Below are 18,878 nucleotides of genomic sequence, written 5' to 3' on the forward strand. Positions count from 1 at the left end.
CTCATCGTCGCTCTTTTGCAGCTGCCTCTCCCTTCGGTGCTTGTAACCTGCTTGCGTAGAACCTGACCGTGGTATCGACCAGGCAGAAAACCGTGGCCTCCGCATCTCGTGCGGCATCTCCAGCCACGGTCGCCAGTGTGGCTACTCAGACGGAGGGCTCGGGGAAACACGCAGCCGTCCAGGTCCTGGGCTGCAGAGTGTGCCCCAGCCTTCTGTCGGTCTCCGACAGCAGTGGTGGGTATGCCTGTGGGAGGTGTGCCCAGGTTGAAGAACTGCTCAGCCAGGTAGCGGAGCTCCGGGAGGAGGTGAACAGGCTCAGGAGCATCAGGGAATCAGAGAGGGAAATTGACTGGTGGAGGTGCGCTCTACCCTCTCTGAGGCAGGCTCACGAGACTGCCACGGCACAGGCGTCTCCTGTTATGCAGAAGACGGAGGTTCGCTCCTCCAGCCAGGCAGCGGGAGGAGACCTAGATCAAGGGGGGGAATGGAGGCAGGTGCCTATTCGGGGTGGTAGGCGAGCCCTCTCTCTGCCCACCTCACCTTCTCATCTACACTTAAATAATCGATATGAAGGACTAGAGCAAGACAACCTAAATGACAAAGTAGACAAACACCCGTCCCAGTTGGAGGGGGCGCCTAAGACAATGCGACCTACACGTCGCATTGCCACATCATCCTTCAAAAAAGAAAGAAGGGCTATTGTTATGGGGGGCTCCCTTCTGAAAGGGACAGAGGGACCGATATGCCGACCGGACCCAACCCGCAGAGAAGTCTGTTGCCTCCCTGGGGCTCGGGTGAGAGACTTTGCCAATAAAGTCAAGCGCCTGGTACGGCCCACTGACTACTACCCGCTACTGGTCTTTCAGGCTGGTAGCGATGAAGTAGCAACGAGAAGTCCGAAGGCGATCAAAAGAGACTTTAGGGATTTGGGGCGACTACTTAGAGGATCAGGGGCGCAGGTGGTGTTTGCCTCTGTCCTTCCGATAGGGGGGATCGAAGCTGAAAGGCGTGCTGTTCACATAAACTCGTGGCTTCGAGACTGGTGTGACCGGCAGAATTTCGGTTTCTTTGATCACGGGAAGGTCTACGCTACACCGGGCCTGATGGCACCGGATGGGATGTGCCTCTCTCGGAGAGGGGTAAGGATCTTAGGTCAGGAGTTGGCAGGGCTGATAGATAGGGCTTTAAACTAGAGTCGAAGGGGGAAGGGGCTAAAACCAGGCGCGCCGGTGAAGACCTAAGGGATGGTATGCTAGAATCAGAGGGGCTGTGTGCCAGTGGGGTCCTTTGGTCAGATCCACAAGGTGCTGAGTGTAAGGAGACGCACCTGAAGTGCTTTTACACAAACGCACGCAGTATGAGGAATAAAATAGATGAGCTAGAAGTCCTGGCCCAGTCCCGCAACTACGACATCATCGGCATAAGCGAAACCTGGTGGGATGAGTCCTGTGACTGGGGTGTAGCGATAGATGGTTACAGGCTCTTCAGGAGGGACAGGCAGGGTAGGCGAGGTGGTGGGGTGGCGATGTATGTGAAGCAGGGGCTGGACTGTGTGGAACTTCAGGTCGGCGATGGCAAAGTTGAGAGCCTCTGGGTAAGGATCAAGGGACGAACGAATAAAGGGGATGTCGTTGTGGGAGTCTATTACAGACCGCGTGGCCAGGACGATAGCGCCGATAAATTATTCTTTACAGAACTAAGAGAGGCCTCGAGATTAACTCCCCTTGTCCTTATGGGGGACTTCAACTTGCCGGACGTTAACTGGGAGTGCCACACGGCTGACACGAGCAAGTCCAGGAGGTTCATGAAGCACCTAGATGATAACTTCTTGGTACAGGTGCTAACGGAGCCAACTAGGAAAGGTGCCCTCCTAGACCTGTTGCTAGAAAACAGAGAGGGTCTGGTGGGAGATGTGGTGATTGGTGGCTGCCTCGGTCATAGCGACCATGAAGTGGTTGAGTTCAAAATTTACGGTGACAGAAGGAAAAGTGCCACCAAAACCTCATCCCTCGATATGGGGAAAGCGGACTTCAGGCTGCTCAGGGAACTAGTCACCAAGGTCCCCTGGGAAACTGCTCTTGAAGGCCTCGATGTCCACCAGTGCTGGTCACTCTTTAAGCGATGCCTCCTAGAAGCACAAGATCAGGCAATTCCTAAATATCGCAAGTCAGGCAGGCGGGGCAGGAGGCTGGCGTGGCTAACCAGGAATGTTCTAATGGAGATTAGGCGGAAACAGAGAGTGTTTCGCTACTGGAAGGAGGGCCAGGTGTCATGGAAAGAATACAGGGATGCTGTTCGTGTTTGTAGGGAGAAAGTTTGAGTGGCCAAAGCACAGCTAGAGTTGAAGCTGGCTGTGTCTGTGAGAGAAAATAAAAAGGGTTTTTTTAGATATGTAAATGGAAAAAGGAGAACTAAAGAATACATAGGGCCGCTCCTTGATAGGGAAGGTCTCCTCACAGACGATGACGTAGGCAAAGCAGAGACGCTTAACGCCTTCTTTGCCTCTGTCTTCAATGCCGATGATGGGCTTCGGGACCCAGGGTGCCCTGAGCTGGAGGACCGGGACGGTGGGGATGACAAACTCCCAACTGACCCTGAACGTGTGCGGGATTTGCTACTCCACCTGGATCCCTACAAGTCCATGGGTCCGGATGGGATTCATCCCCGGGTGCTGAAAGAGCTGGCGGATGTCATCGCGGAACCTCTCTCCATTATTTTTCAACGATCCTGGGAATTTGGAGAGGTCCCGGTAGACTGGAAGCTGGCAAATGTTGTGCCGATTTTCAAGAAGGGTCAGAAAGAAGACCCTAGCAATTACAGGCCTGTCAGTCTCACGTCAGTGCCTGGTAAAATCATGGAGAAGTTGGTTCTCGGACTTATTGAGGCGCACCTGGGGGACAAAGCAGTCATTGGTCCTAGCCAGCATGGGTTTGTGAAGGGTAGGTCCTGCCTAACTAACCTGATTTCCTTTTATGATAAGATCACCCGTATGGTGGACCAAGGGAAACCAGCTGATGTGATTTTTTTGGACTTCAGCAAGGCTTTTGACACAGTTTCCCATAGGATCCTACTGGACAAAATGTCCACCATACAGCTAAATAAAAACATCATACGATGGGTGAGCAATTGGCTAACGGGCAGGGCCCAAAGGGTTATGGTAAATGGAGCTGCGTCAGGCTGGCGGGCGGTCACCAGTGGGGTCCCTCAAGGCTCCATTTTAGGGCCGGTACTTTTCAATATTTTTATAAACGATCTGGATGTAGGAATAGAGGGTATTTTGAGCAAGTTTGCTGATGACACCAAACTTGGAGGAGTTGTGGACTCAAATGAGGGCGTAAAGGCCTTGCAGAGGGATCTGGACAGGTTGGAGAGCTGGGCGATCACCAACCGCATGAAGTTCAATAAGAGCAAGTGCCGGGTCCTGCACCTGGGACGGGGAAACCCTGGCTGCACGTACAGACTGGGCGATGAGACGCTGGAGAGCAGCCTAGAAGAGAGGGATCTGGGGGTCGTGGTAGACAGCAAGTTGAATATGAGCCAGCAGTGTGCCCTGGCAGCCAGGAGGGCCAACCGTGTCCTGGGGTGCATCAAGCACGGCATCGCTAGTAGGTCAAGGGAGGTGATTGTCCCGCTCTACTCTGCGCTGGTGCGGCCTCACCTCGAGTACTGTGTGCAGTTCTGGGCACCACAGTATAAAAAGGACATGAAACTGTTGGAAAGTGTCCAGAGGAGGGCTGCGAAGATGGTGAAAGGCCTGGAGGGGAAGACGTACGAGGAACGGCTGAGGTCACTGGGCCTGTTCAGCCTGGAGAAGAGGAGGCTGAGGGGGGACCTCATCACAGTCTACAACTTCCTCGTAAGGGGTTGTCAAGAGGCAGGAGACCTTTTCTCCATTAACACTAGTGACAGGACCCGCGGGAACGGGGTTAAGCTGAGGCAGGGGAAATTTAGGCTGGACGTCAGGAGGGGTTCTTCACAGAGAGGGTGGTTGCACACTGGAACAGGCTCCCCAGGGAAGTGGTCACTGCACCGAGCCTGTCTGAATTTAAGAAGAGATTGGACTGTGCACTTAGTCACATGGTCTGAACTTTTGGGTAGACCTGTGCGGTGTCAAAGAGTTGGACTTGATGATCCTTAAGGGTCCCTTCCAACTCAGGATATTCTATGATTCTATGAAGCCTGCTAAAAACTCATAACTGAGTTTGTAGGCTTACTGTATGGAGCCATGTTCGCTGGAATTCAGACTGGGATCCTGACGTGTGTCCTGGTTTCAGTTAGAACAGAGTCAATTTTCTTCTGAGTAGCTGGTAGAATGCTATGTTTCGGCTTAGGATGAGAAGAGTGCTGATAACACCCCTATGTTTTAGTTGTTGCAGAGCAGAAAAAAGAACCCTGACCAATGTAAGACTGCTGTAGGTAGTAATGAAATATATTTACTTGAGAGGTGTAGAATTTGATTTCAATATAATCACTGGTAAATGTTTATTAACATTTATATAGTTAATGTCTTGTTTGATCTGTGGAAGTTGCATAGCATACTTGGGTTCTTAATTTCCTTCTTTTCAAATGCTTAGACTGTGTAAGAACTTCCAGCAGTGACATTGGCTGGTATAGACTTTGTTGTTGATTATTTGAAACAAATATGTTATTTAAAATATTATGGTATAATGACTGCTAATAAAACTGACATCCACTATTATCACTGTGCCTTTAATGTCTATTGAAAAATCATAACCACTCCCACATTTCTAGCCATTACTATACTGGGATGTCATTTCCACAGATACGAACTGAACTGCACGTAAATAATGCACACTTCAGTAATATAAGTGCAATAAAGTAACAAAAAAAACCCACATATAATATATATATATATAAAGAAAACAAACAATTAAAAAAAACAACGCACACAATAAAGAGATGAAATGGCCAAGACAAACTGAGTTAAATTAACAAAAACTGGAAAAGAATTTTTTCATGTTTGAGTATTCACAGTGTAACTTGCTGGTCTTCATGGTGTGCAGTGCTCTACATTTCCTGTTAAAATAAATAAATAAATAAGTAAATAAGCCTTGCTGCAAAATAATACTAGAGTCAGCAAACCTCTGCCACCAACTCCTTCCCCCAGCAACAACAGAAGAGGAAATAAAGTTTCAGTGGATTCAGTGCTTTAAATCTGATCTACTCAGGCACTGGCATCAAGACAGAAGTTTTACTTATATACAAAGTGAAATGTGGTAGGACATTGGAGTTTGAAGGCTATATTAAACAAGAATATATACCAAACAATGCTATTAAAATACTTTTTAAGTAATCACTCTTAATTCTGCTTAGTGGATGAGGCAGGGATCCTGTGGAAAAAAAAAAAAAAAAAAAAGTTAAACAATCCTGTGAAGTACATGTATATTATAGTACTTGCATATGAAGGGGGATTGGGTTAAAGTTGCATGGGCGCATTTACTTCTGACAAAGAGCAGATTTCAAGTGTTCTAACAGGTAAAACACTTTCTAAAAATACCTAAAAAAATTGGTATTATTTATTTATTTATTTATTAATACAATTTTGTATGTGGACTGGACATACTAAATCAGTAAGAGTTTGTATATGTTCTGGAAATAAAGAGGTGCACTCATAATAATGCAGAAACCTTGTAGTATCACAGCCAAAGACTCTATTTCTCTATAACTTTTACATTTTGACTTGTTATCATTGACCTTATGGCAACCACAAGGAATTTTGGAAAGATTTTTTTTTCATCTTGTTTATAAACCTGAGTGATATGAGATTTATTTGTTTGGCAATGCACCATGTGCATCGTTATTTGTGGATTTGTACTGTTATTTTGAATTCTTTCAGGGACATGGTAGGTTTGCAGGGTATACCAAATTCCACAATATGTTTTTGACCCCATCAAAATCATCAGGCATAGGATTTCAGCCATTTTTATATGGTGCACTAACAACGGTGCAAAGTTTCTTATCCAAAATTTGACCAATTTAGATAATTCTATAATTGTTTCTTTATAAAGACTGTTATATATAGTTTATGCCACAAAATACTAAGTCCAAACAGATAGAGATATTAAAATGTCAGTTTTTCATGGGAAGACCTGATATAAATCTGATATATCTGATATAAATCTGATATAAAAGCTAAATGAGGCTTCAGACCTTAATTTCTCTTGTGATTTCATGCTATATCATTCTTCCTTCAGGTCTGAGATTCAATCATATTGGGACATAGTTATTTGAGATATTCCAGCTGGTAGTGAATTAGTGTTTAGGGCTTAAAGGGAATAGCACACAAGGAATAAAGAATTTTAGCAGAAGGGAAGAACCAGGCATCGGAAAGGCCTCACTATTGCAATCCTTCCCACAATGTCTTTCCTCTCTGGCAATGATGAAGCAAACTCTGTCTGCTAAATGTCTGGATACTAAATCACCCTCCTCTTGTTCTATCCAAAATGCCCATTTTGGATATAAAATAAATGTCCATTTATGCTGTACATGGTTTGTTGTCACTACAGTAATGGCAAAACAACTATTTGCATTATTAAATAGGAATGTATTCAAACTTTGAGCAAAGAAGCCTAAGCATGGTTGTGTTCAAAACATAAGATTGTATGGCACTTTGGCAAATTTTTACTGTTTTCTTTAATTCATGTTTATAGTACAGTTGTAGTACAAAGCCAGCTTTTTGTTTGCTTGTTTTGTACTGATAAACTTAGAAAATAAAGAAAAAAGGTATTTATAAAAGATCACATGGTATAATTTAACTGTTGGCGACATTAATGGTGTTAGCCATGTCGAAGGTATAAACCTGTCTTTTTGCATTTCTGACTTTCAGTAAAACTTCAGCTCACTCTTGTAATTTTGTCTTTAGAATGTAGCCTATGCCATAGCTTAAAATGTGTGACGCAATCATATACTGGATTTGGTCAACAGGAATATGTTTTACATAAGACTATCCAACTGTTATGATTCTTTATAAGGTGTATGTTTCCTGATGTTGTATTTCAGCTGTGGCAGACCCTATAACCAAATAGAAGCTGGTGATGGGACACTAGATAGAAGTGATGGTACCACACACTCCCTGAATAGAGCAGGTAATTCTTTGTCAATCAAAAACTCCTCCTCCTTTAAAATTTAATAATTATTCACTGGAAGGGTAAATATGCCTCTGTCTCACAAAAGGAAAACATATGTAGGTGAGATTATTCAAACTGCCTTTGAGGCTTCTTTCCTTTTTGCTTGTTTAAGATGCAGAAAATGCTCATGAAGAATATAGATACAATGCAAAATAAATATGTTTTTCCATATGGTTTTGTCTAACCTTGCCAGTACAAATAACAGTCACCAAGTTTTTTCCTGCTCTTCAATCCCTAATCCCATTTTTCACTCTCTGCAGGATATATGCTTTAATGTCTTTGGACAGATTGTTCAACATTAGACACAGCCAAGCAGCACATATGTATTATGAGTCAGAGATCCTGTTGCTATTATTCAGAAGGTCTGTTCACACAACAAGCTCTGTGATTTGTGTTGTAGATGATCCTGCACAAGCCACTTCTGACTATGAGACCAACAACAGTGACAGCAGTGATATTGTACAAAATGATGATGAGACAGATTGCTCCAAAGAACAGACACAGAAGGGATCCGTCTGTAGGACGTATGCGCCTGAGACCATCATTCTGCATCCCTTGATACCACCTGAGGTAGCTTGTTTAAATTCCACTGTCACCATAGACTGAATGTATATGGAAATGAAAAAAACAAACACAACCCCAGAGCAATCTAAAGATTATGGCTATGGTTTTAAGCAAAAATTTCAGCAGCTAAACCTTGTAGTAAGAGGTTTGACTGAAGAATTGAAAGGACCCACTGAACTGTGTGAGAGGTCCTAAGCACTGGCCACTTGTGAGACACTAACCATCTATTTTGAGGAATGAATACAGGCTTATAGATCTGTCATTAGGCACTTAAGAAATGTTTGGCTTCTGTATTAGTATTGCCTTTAAAGGGAATAGATTGGAAAGAAAATAAATGATAATCTCAAACTACTAGCACGATGTATTGTATTCCTGTTCAGCCACTTCAAATTTTCAATGGCCTTGCAATCCTGGCTGATATATACAGTGATTCTTACTTTTAAAGAAATTGACACTTCCCTGAGAGTGCAGCATAATATTATTGTCTTGAACAGAATAACATTATAAGCATGCATATAACTTAAGAACATTGCAGTATGGTGAACATTAACAGGTGCTGATCTTGAAACTGCTGTTATATTTGATTTGTAAATTTGATTCAGAGGTAGAAGGAAAATTTAGGGTTTTGTTTGTTTGTTTGTTTGTTTTCCCAGCCTTCTGTGGAACTGGATTAATAAATTTTAACATGGTTTGAGCTCTTGAAAAAAATATTGTAGTCTGTTGAATTGGGGTTGGACATGCTGAGAGAAGATGTCCTTCTTGAGATATTTTAGGGTTCACTCATTTGCAGTTCCTTAGTAATAATGAAATGCAATAAAGTGTTTAGGGAAAAATTTGAACAAAGGGGAATGCCCAGTCTTTACTTTGCAGACCTTGAAAAAGAGGTAGGTCTCAGTTTAAGATGGATAATTCTTCTCATGGAACATGTTCCGTTAGCTGTGATACATGTCGATTATAATGAATGTGTCCTGATGCGAAAGGAGAAAGTGAACATTTTTGCCTCTCTACCCCAGCAAATTTAACAATGAAGAAGACAGACTCACTTGGAAATGAATGAATGATTCCCATGAATGAACGAATGAATGTCTCTCATGCCTAAGTTCAGAAAATGATGTTTCATATACAGAATCTCCTCTTCATTCAAGTGAAAAAAAATATATAAAAAAGAGTGACTAGCTGTAGGGCTGGTAGAAATGGGAACATCTCTGCTGAGCTGAATAAAGTACCATTGGCTTAGAAATGATGCTAACATGGCCTTAGTTTTTAACAGCACAATTTTTTCTTTTGCATGAGATGCTTCACAGAACTAAAACTTAACTTTATTTTACTTTCTGCCATAGGACAAGCCTGTGCTCGCTCCTGAGCCTCTGGTTATGGACAACTTGGATCCCCTGATGGAGCAGCTAAACAGTTGGAATTTTCCAATCTTTGATTTGGTGGAAAAAATTGGAAAGAAATGTGGTCGTATTCTCAGTCAGGTAGGAAGGGTATCTCATCTGTGATGACTGGCTTGATTATTGATCTAGAGATATGATTTAGACAAAGTATTTTTATGACCTGTAATCTGTTCATTTAATAAATTATGATCCCTGACACCTAATTCAAAGCTGACAATATGAACTCCTTCTCATTAAATTCCTTACTTTTGAAATCCCATCTCTTTTAATTTAAGAATGTGAAAGAAAACAAAAACAAAGAAAGAAAAAAAAACAACAACAGACACCTATTATGACTGTTACTGTTCACCAATGAGTTTATGTAAACCCTTCTGAATATTCTCTCCTTTCTGCAGGAGTTGTTCTAGTCCCTTACCAAGTATGTAGTGAAAAGATTTATCTTGAGCCCAACATTAGAGGGCTAAACAGTAAAAATACTCAGTTGTGATGCAGGAATTTTTTTTCTATACTGGAGATTTCAGTCAGGCAATGCAAGGCATTATGTTGTGATGAGTGCTGTTTATTGGTATGTTTGAAAATTAACCCCAACACACAAACACAGAGGCTAGTGGGTCAAGCAGATTTCACTGCAACAAGCTCCAGGGAATGCTATATCAAAATCAAATGTTGTTCCCTTTGGGGCTAACTACTATTCAGCTATATTCCATTATCCAGTGGTCAACCAGGAAAACCACAGCATGAATTTAAATTTACTTGTGGTCTGTCTTTTATCATTCTGTAGCTTGGCAAGCAACATCTATGTTTAAGCAGCCTACCAGCTCTCTAGGTTAGTTTTAGACAAATAGGCAAAATGTGTCTGGATATGGGTAATGATATACATTCACCAGTGGTCGTTGAGACAACTTTGCAATACTTGGAGAACAAGTGATTAAAATTCCCTTCTAGGTCTTCTTCATCATGTTTTTGTCTAGCAGTAAAGCATCTTACAGAGTCATAAATGAAACATAAGGAAAAACAGAATGCTTTTGATGGCAAAAACAGTAGTTTGAATGAGTCAAACATTCTTCTGTTTTCTCATTGGTACTTCTATGGGTGTTAAGGACTTTATTAAGTTACGTGGAGTTTTGAACCTCTTGGGACAATTTCCCTCTGCTGCTCACAGTTTCCACTAAAGCTCCACACTTTGTTTCCAAATATTTGCTTTTTGATCAGGTTCTGAGCACATTATCACCGTTTCAGTGACACAAAATAAAGCCTGTGAAATATACTAGAAAAGCTTAAATAAATAATATTCAAGATCAAAATTCACTATCTTCTGCAACAGCTGTTTGTATTAACTCTCATTCCTTAAAAGCAGAAAGCAGCAAGTTCAAACTTGTTCATAAAATAAAGATTGTTCCTTTAGTTCTTTTCCCCACTTACTCATACGTTCCTAACAAAGTAATTTTTAGAAATAAGAAACTGAAACAAATATATATTTTTTTCCTGCAGCTAAAAGTATTATTTTTCTTGTGTAATTTTTAAATCCTGGGATATTACCAACAAAGGAAAACAAAAGCACTAATGATTTATTCTCTGATTTTTCTGTTAAGTGGACTCATCCATTAAAAACAATAAGTAAATTAACAAGCTGGGTTAACTATGTTTGCCTTGCTAGGTTAAATTTATGAGATGGAACAAAGCAAAGTTGACACGTGCCGCTAGGGAAGCATTTGGTTTAGAAAGCAAATGCTGGCATAGCATCTTTAATGCTGCTTGAGATGTCTGTTTCTTCTTTTTGTAAAGTTAAATTGATTTAGACATGTAAAGAGACCTTGAACCAGTCAGCAGCCATAAAAGCATGTGTGCAAAATACAGTGGAAAACACTCTAAATGTGGCACTAACGAATATGCATAATAGGGGCTAGGGAGGAATTTACATACCAGTCCATTTCAGAAAGGAACAACAAAGCCCTCCAGCTGAGCTGCTGCTTCACAACAGGCCATAAACGTAGATAATGTTTTCAGTCACACTTAACTCTCTTCTTACATTTCCTATAAAAACAAACAAACAAACAAACAAAAAAACTGCAGAAGAGAAACTCATTTGCTTTGAAAAGCAAATAATGAAAGTGAAAAAGGACAGGCTAAAGTTAAGATCTCTCCCCAGCATTTATTGCTAGGCCCATAGGAACAAGAAATGCTGGTGGTGCTCCTACACTGCTTGTACTCCAGCATCATCAAGACAGAGTGGCATCACTGCAGTGCGTGTAAGTTGGTCCCTCTGTGATTCCAAGAAGAATACGTAGTCATCATGTATGATTTCTGTAGAAAGAAACTGCAGCCATTACAAGGGAACAAGGGAAATCTGTCCATGGGGGATGGAATATTCCCTGGATCATTACAGCCACCCTCATGAGAAGTTATGTTTGTCACAGCTGGAGACCAGGCATTGACGACTTAAAAGGAACACACATTTGCAGAAATTACATACAAGAGCCAAAAAAGGAGTTGTAGCCTACAAGCAATGAATAGGGAACCACTAACCTGAACCTTGTACATGTCCTCCAAGATATTTACGTGTGCCTGTAACACTCCAGAGAGGAGCTACACGTGAATGATGGTCCCCATTTCTAAAAAAGTTTCCCTTAGAAATCATTCAGGAGAAACACTTGTTCAGGCAGCAGTACTAGAAGTATCTGAGTTATAAATGATTCACTTGAGCATTAGCAGTCATTGCACAGATGAACAGAAAATGGAGGCAGGAGGGAAAAGGCTGTGTGGAGCACCCTATGTCAAGTGGCTGGATGCTGTCAGAGCTACCCCAGGGCTTTCCCCTGGCAGTGGAGACCACACCATGGCTGCAAGAGCACTGGGGTCAGTCTATGGGATGGTGACTGCCAGGGAGCTCATGAAGCAGCATGCAGTTTACAGAAGAAAGATTTTTAAAGTGGAAGCATTTAAAAGTGTTTAATCCAGAGCAATGAATAATAACAACAACAACAATAGAATCATAGAATCATAGAATATCCCAAGTTGGAAGGGACCCATGAGGATCATTGAGTCCAACACCCGGCACCACATAGATCTACCCAAAAATTCAGGCCATGTGACTAAGTGCACAGACCAAACACTTCTTAAACTCCACCTGGCTTGGTGCAGTGACTACGTCACTAGAGGAGTGAAGAACCTCTTCCTGATGTCTAGCCTAAACCTCCCCTGTCTCAGCTTGATGCCATTCCCATGGGTCCTATCACTGGTGACTAAAGAGAATAGATTGGCTCCTTCTCCTCCACTCCCCCTCGTGAGGAAGCTGTAGACTGCGATGAGGTCCCCCCTCAGCCTCCTCTTCTCCAGGCTGAACGGGCCTAGTGACCTCTGCCACTCCTCATATATCTTCCCCTCTATGCCCTTCACCATCTTCATCACCCTTCTCTGGACGCTCTCCAACAGTTTTACGTCCTTTTTGTACTGAGGTGCCCAGAACAGTACTCGAGGTGAGGCCGCACCAGCGCAGAGTAGAGCAGGACAATCACCTCCCTCGACCAACTAGCAATGTCGTGCTTGATGCACCCCAGGATACAGTTGGCCCTCCTGGCTGCCAGGGCACACTGCTGGCTCATATTCAACTTGCTATCAGCCTCAACCCCCAGATCCCTCTCTGTGGGGCTGCTCTCCAGCGTCCCATCGCCCAGTCTGTACGTGCAGCCAGGGTTTCCCCGTCCCAGGTGCAGGACCCGGCACTTGCTCTTATTGAACTTCATGCGGTTGGTGATTGCCCAGCTCTCCAATCTGTCCAGATCTCTGTGCAAGGCCTTACCACCCTCATCCGAATCCACAACTCCTCCAAGTTTAATGTCATTGGCAAATTTGCTCAAAACACCTTCTAGACCTACATCTAAATCATTTATATAAACATTGAAGATGACTGGCCCTAAAATGGAGCCTTGGGAGACCCCACTGGTGACCATCCGCCAGCCAGATGTGGCCCCATTAACCACAACCCGTTGAGCCCTGCCCATCAGCCAATTGCTCACCCATTTGATGGTGTTTTTGTTTAGTTGTATGCTGGACATTTTGTCCAGTAGGATCCTATGGGAAACCGTGTCAAAAGCCTTGCTGGAGTCCAAAAAGATCATATCAGCTGATTTCCCTTGGTCAACTAGATGGGTGATCTTATAAAAGGATATCAAATTTGTTAGGCAGGACCTACCCCTCATGAACCCATGTTGGCTGGGACCAACGACGGCATTGTCCCCCGGGTGCGCTTCAGTAACTTCAAGGACCATCTTCTCCATAATTTTACCAGGCACTGACATGAGACTGACAGGCCTGTAATTACCAGGGTCTTCTTTCTAGCCCTTCTTGAAAATTGACACAACATTACCATAGACCATTACCAGGAAAACGACATAAAAAGGACAGAATTTAGCTAACAGCAGTAATTAAATAAAGAAGCTGACTTGTGAAAGAAGTGAAGAGGTCATACAGTAATTCTACAATGTCCTATTGTTCAGCATGTCAAGTTCAAAGTTGCTTTGAATCTTGTCTGTTTTTCAGTTCCTCCTGTCTACATTTCTGAGCTTTCCTCTCTCCTGAACGCTCCCTCATTCATCCATCACATTCTCCCTTCTGATGTATCCTCTCCTGGATGTCTGTGGTCATCCTTTCATGCATGAACTCTTTGAGCAGCTCTGCCTCCTAAGCTACTTGCTGCCAATGAGATCCTGAAGTCGGTTTTACCATGTCACTGCCAAAATCTGAGTGAGGGAAAGGAGATGATGTAGAGGATCCAAATCACCCTCTCATTTTCTTATTCCTTCACTTGCTTCCTTTTTTTTTCTGGGAATTGAATTGACTCATGAATATTCCTTGGAGAGGTTTTTGAGGATTTTTTTACTATTATTATTTTTTTTTCACAAGACTCTGGAAAGGAACTCTGGGCACCTTCTTTTATGTATATACACTTCTGAGGTGCCTGCAAAATCTGGGGGTCCATATGCCTGAAAGGAAGAGCAGAACATTTGGAAGGGTTCAGTGAAGGAATGAAGAGGACTGTTTGGTACTAATAGGTTGTGTGCTTGTCTGTGTAACCACATCACTATGGAAATGTGAGTACCTGCTGCTATAGCTGGATGAGGTGATACACTTGAGAAAATACTGTGAAGAAAGTACATCTACATGGGGTGATTTGACAGAATGAGTTTTGTATCTAATTTTTAGATTCTTTCTCGTCTATTTAGCAGAATGCTGGTTTTCATTTTTTCAGGTATCATACAGGCTTTTTGAGGACATGGGGCTGTTTGAAACCTTTAAAATTCCAGTGAGGGAATTTATGAACTACTTCCATGCCTTGGAATGTGGATACCGGGAGATACCTTGTAAGTAGTAATTCCCAGCAGACAATAGTGCTTCCTTAAAGTTTTGGGTATTTTCTACACACTTTGTTTTGAAGACTTTATTCTCTCAATATATCAGATTTTTTTTAATGAGATGCCTTTTTCATTAAACCTTCAGATGTGTTGGCTGAGACCATATTCAAATCATATATTGCTGATATTGATTAATATTATAATTTACCACAGCAAACTGCTTCAGAAGATAATGGTGCAATGTGTAAACCAAAAAAAAAAGGGGGGGGGGGGCACAAAAAATGAAAAAAAATAAAATTCAGTAATAATAGCAGACTCTACTCAATGCATGAAAGCATACATGCTTTCTTGAGCACTAACAGAAGAATATTTCTTCAGATTTTTCTTCTGCTATGTCACTACCAAATGGATAGCTCTCTCTAGTCAGGGGGTGGTTTTTGCACCACAATTCCATTTGTTCTTTTTCATTGCATTTACTATTTCATGTTGCATAATAATAATAATTCATGGGAAATGTTGTACAAGCCTGCAGCCATGTGAAAATGTTATACGTACAAAGAGCTGTTTCCTGTTGAAGTGTGTATTCTTGATTATGCAAGTATGCCTCTGCCTCTGATGTGTTATATTGAAACATTTCCCCCTCAGTAAGAGATCTGGATTTTTTTACACAGTAGCAGTGCTATACTACCAAAAGAGACATATTTTGTAAAGCTGAAATATACCAAGTAGATGAGTGTTTCCTGTTCTTCTGCAATTACAGCTAAGCTGGTATTTTTCAGTGTGAATAATTTATTCACAGAAAACCTTGCTTTCAGTCATTTTAAAAGTATTTACTAATTCAAATCAAACTTACCAAACCCCTTCTACTGCAAAAGACTCTTTTTTTCCAGGAGGATGGAGGCAGTTATTCCCCCTTTTAGCTGTCAGATATCTCCTGTGCTGAGGAATATAGGACACCCTGTTTTCTCCCACCTCCCAGAAAAATGTCTGAAACATTGGCTTATAGTCTCAGTCTCGAAATATTAAATACAAATTGGAACAGCTACAATGTAAGGGATTGAAGGAAAACTGCCTCAAAATGCCTTCAAGCCAGGTGGTTTGGACTCTCTTCTGGGAAAGTAAGAGACCAAATTCCAAATCTTTCCCTGTGTTTGAATCAGAGAAGGGATTTTAAGCAGCAGATTATAGCCAGAGGGGTTATAGGTGGATGTTCCATAGTCTGTCCTTCCTATTGAAGCTGTTCCTCTTTGGTTTAAATGCTTTACTCATAGGGGCTCTGGATTTTTTGTAAATCTAGCTATTTACAAAAATATAGCCTCCATTTCCTTGATTTTTCTTATGTGTGTTTAATTTTATAGTCAAGAAGAATATTTTGTCTAATACATAATTAATTTACCTTCCAGTTTTTCATTTCTGTGAAGGAGTAAAAACCAAAGCAATTTGTTTTTATTGAACCAGTCTTTTGTCTTGGTTGCTGAACTAAAAAATGAGTTATTCATACAAAATTAACTATGACTATACCTGCTGGATTAAGTTAGTACAATTTTTACAAGACTTTCATCCAGCCTTTACTCCAAAGAAAAGCATTAGACCCCTATGCAGGACCATCCTCTAGGTTTTGCATAAGATTAGTTTCTCAAGATAGATGTTCTTAGTACTTCAAAAAAGGCAGCAGGGAGGAGATCTCTTCCATATTTTATTTTGTGTTTTTTTTTTTTTTTCAAAAAATATCCATTCCTGTTCTGCTTACTGTTTTACTTAATACTACTAATAAAAAAGTAGCTAAATATCTAAATGGAGAAAGTCACAGAAGAGCAAGAGATTAAAGTAAGGGGTAAATACAAAGGCCAAGTGGCATGACATTATGCTCACATTTGGTGAGTAAGCGAAGTGACTGAAAAATGTGAATATAATAAGCCTTTGTGTTACACCCATCTGCCCTTGGTAGGCAGGATTTTAGGCCAATTTTAGAAGTAGACAAAGTAGGCAGTTGTCTTGAGCATCGTAGTCTTTGGTCAGCAAGATGGCGAAGCTCTTCTTTACACCTCTTATGCCAAAACTGAGCAAATGCAGGCAGAGAGCTTTTGCCCCCCTGATGACAAGGGTTAGAAACATGGTAGCAGCATTGCTTCCCTGGAGGAGGCAGATTGCTGCTCCCAGCAGGAAAAGAAAATCATCCATCCCTCAGCAGTGGCAAAGCGACAAATCTGGCTCCCTAGGATGCTTTCTCCATTCCAGCTCTCCTCCTTTCTTCCTGTTTTCCCACAGAAGGGTGGCTTTAGCATGAAGTTCAGCTTCAGTGCTAAGAAACTCTCTGTCAGCTGCATACTGCCTGTCTTAAAGATGAGGCAGGTATAAAACCAGGTTGCTTACACATCTTGCTGCCAGACCATTCTACATCCTGCAGAGTACAGAGTTTTTGTCACCTTCTCCTGTGAGTTATATTGATGGGGGCAACCCAGTGATGGAGTCCCACATTTCTGTGCTTTGGCCTCTGAAATGCATATTTCCAGAACTGCAACAATGATAGCGTAGCCACAAGTTAAAATTCAGATAAGCAGATTGCTAGCAGCATTAGTTAGTCACTGTAAAATACACCTATGCTCTGCCCAAAATTAGCCTGAATCACAAGCTGAAATACTTCTCTTTCAGTGGTTCTACTCCAGATGTAAGTTCTGGTCCTCGTGCAGCAAAGTGTTACTCCTCTTTCAGCATCATGTTTGCTTTTGCCAGTGTATGTTTAGATGATACTTTGTGCTGAACTAGTGTGTGATTCCTTTTTCAGTCAGTTGTGTTGGTTGTAGGATAGTTTATCTGGCCTTAAAAGATTTGGTGGGAAGAGCCTTGGAGTGACTTTTATCTCTCATTTCTGCAAAGACAATTTGTAGCAAGCCAGATTACAGGAGTCAGGGCCTAAAATCTTATCCCTGGCCAGAAAGCTGCAGAAACAACTTGTTTTGACTGTGCAGTGTACACATATCCTGAATTTGACTTTGCAGTGCAGCCATTAACACAGCACCGACATTTGCTCAAGTAGAGTCAGGTAAGTCTTATCTGCCTTGTGTATAGAAGTTGGGAGAACCATCTGCTGAAGCAGATGGGGTTTTCCTAATGATTTCATTTGAATCAGAGGCTAACAACAGATATTTAGCCTACGACATTTAACAAGTGAAAGGCAACCACTGGAGTAAAGGAAAGGAGCTGGAAGTGCGGTTCAGACTCCTTGCTTAATGCTTTCTTCATGAAGTTTCCTACAGTGCAGGTACCACTGCTTTGCTGTTGTTTTTCTTTTTTTGGATGGGTGTGAGACTTGCTAATGAATTTGCTTGAGCCATAGTGAAAAGCTGAGCATTTACATTATGCAGATGGTTTTCATGGTTGTGATACCATTTGATTTGTTTCTGCTCGATTGACTGTCATGCAGTACCCACTAGATGGTGCTGATTTCCCTCCGTCGGAAATACTCATGTTTAATAACAAGGTCATTTGCTTTGTATCACAGATCACAACCGAATCCATGCAACTGATGTTCTGCATGCCGTTTGGTACCTTACTACTCAGCCCATTCCAGGACTGCCAACTGTGATTAATGATCATGGGTCAGCAAGTGATTCAGGTATATTTAAATATGCTACTGTATATGTTGTACTTTTTTAAGCTTTTGATGTGAAATTTGCTGGAAGAAAGCCCACAATTCAGAGCTGAGTGCAGTACTTGCTGCTATAAAGACTTTTAAATTCAATAGCCTGTTGAATGCTGCATGTATATTTGTATAACATTGAAGAGAAGGTAGCTGGTCCTCCAAAACCTAATATTCTACATTTAATGTGTGAATGGAAACCTTTGTGGTCACCCATAATAACAGATGTTTATAACCATTTGTTTTTTTCAATAGTTTTTCTTCTAGGAAACTGTGTTAGGAGTGCTTTCTAGTGCTGCTACAAGAGACAGTGTAGACTTTTTATTCCTCAAATCCTGCATTGTTTTGCTATTATGAAACTACTGGGACATGCAGGTAGTGGCATGTACTGCTACTGTTTGGCTGTTGTGAAGTGTTTCTTTGCCATTCCTCACTGTCTCCAAAGAAGGAGAGTTGTTACCACCTTGCAATTAGTTTACAAGTCTGCTTGTAAAGTACAAGTCTACATTGTCTGCTGTTTTATGATTGCTACTTACAGGAAGCTCTTATTGCACATTTATATTAACTTCACCAGTCTGAGCTATAGCAACTAGAGGACCTATCTGTGTTTTGTGGGGATTCTGAGGGAGCTGTTGAAAAAACAGGAGTTTGGTCCACAGAGAACATTTCCACTTTGCATGTGTGTGCATTTGTGTGACATTAGAACATCATTTGTGAAACTCTTCAGGATGTTTTGGTGCTGGAAAAGGTTGCTATTCCTGGAAAATTTTGTCACTAA

The 18,878-nt window shown here is 41.7% G+C and overlaps 1 protein-coding gene across 2 annotated transcripts in view; it reads left to right on the forward strand.

The window, feature by feature from the left end:
- The window catches only part of PDE3A (phosphodiesterase 3A), a 220,936-nt gene that overhangs the window by 186,284 nt on the left and 15,774 nt on the right, over positions 1 to 18,878 (forward strand). For both annotated transcript variants that reach the window (XM_032193279.1, XM_032193286.1), the window contains exons 7-11: positions 7,021 to 7,106; positions 7,549 to 7,718; positions 9,053 to 9,190; positions 14,358 to 14,469; positions 17,963 to 18,076. In XM_032193279.1, the coding sequence (XP_032049170.1) occupies positions 7,021 to 7,106; positions 7,549 to 7,718; positions 9,053 to 9,190; positions 14,358 to 14,469; positions 17,963 to 18,076 (620 nt within the window). The remainder of the gene's footprint in view (positions 1 to 7,020; positions 7,107 to 7,548; positions 7,719 to 9,052; positions 9,191 to 14,357; positions 14,470 to 17,962; positions 18,077 to 18,878) is intronic.

The sequence above is a fragment of the Aythya fuligula genome, chromosome 1, assembly GCF_009819795.1.
Source record: "Aythya fuligula isolate bAytFul2 chromosome 1, bAytFul2.pri, whole genome shotgun sequence".
Taxonomy (NCBI): Eukaryota; Metazoa; Chordata; class Aves; order Anseriformes; family Anatidae; genus Aythya; species Aythya fuligula.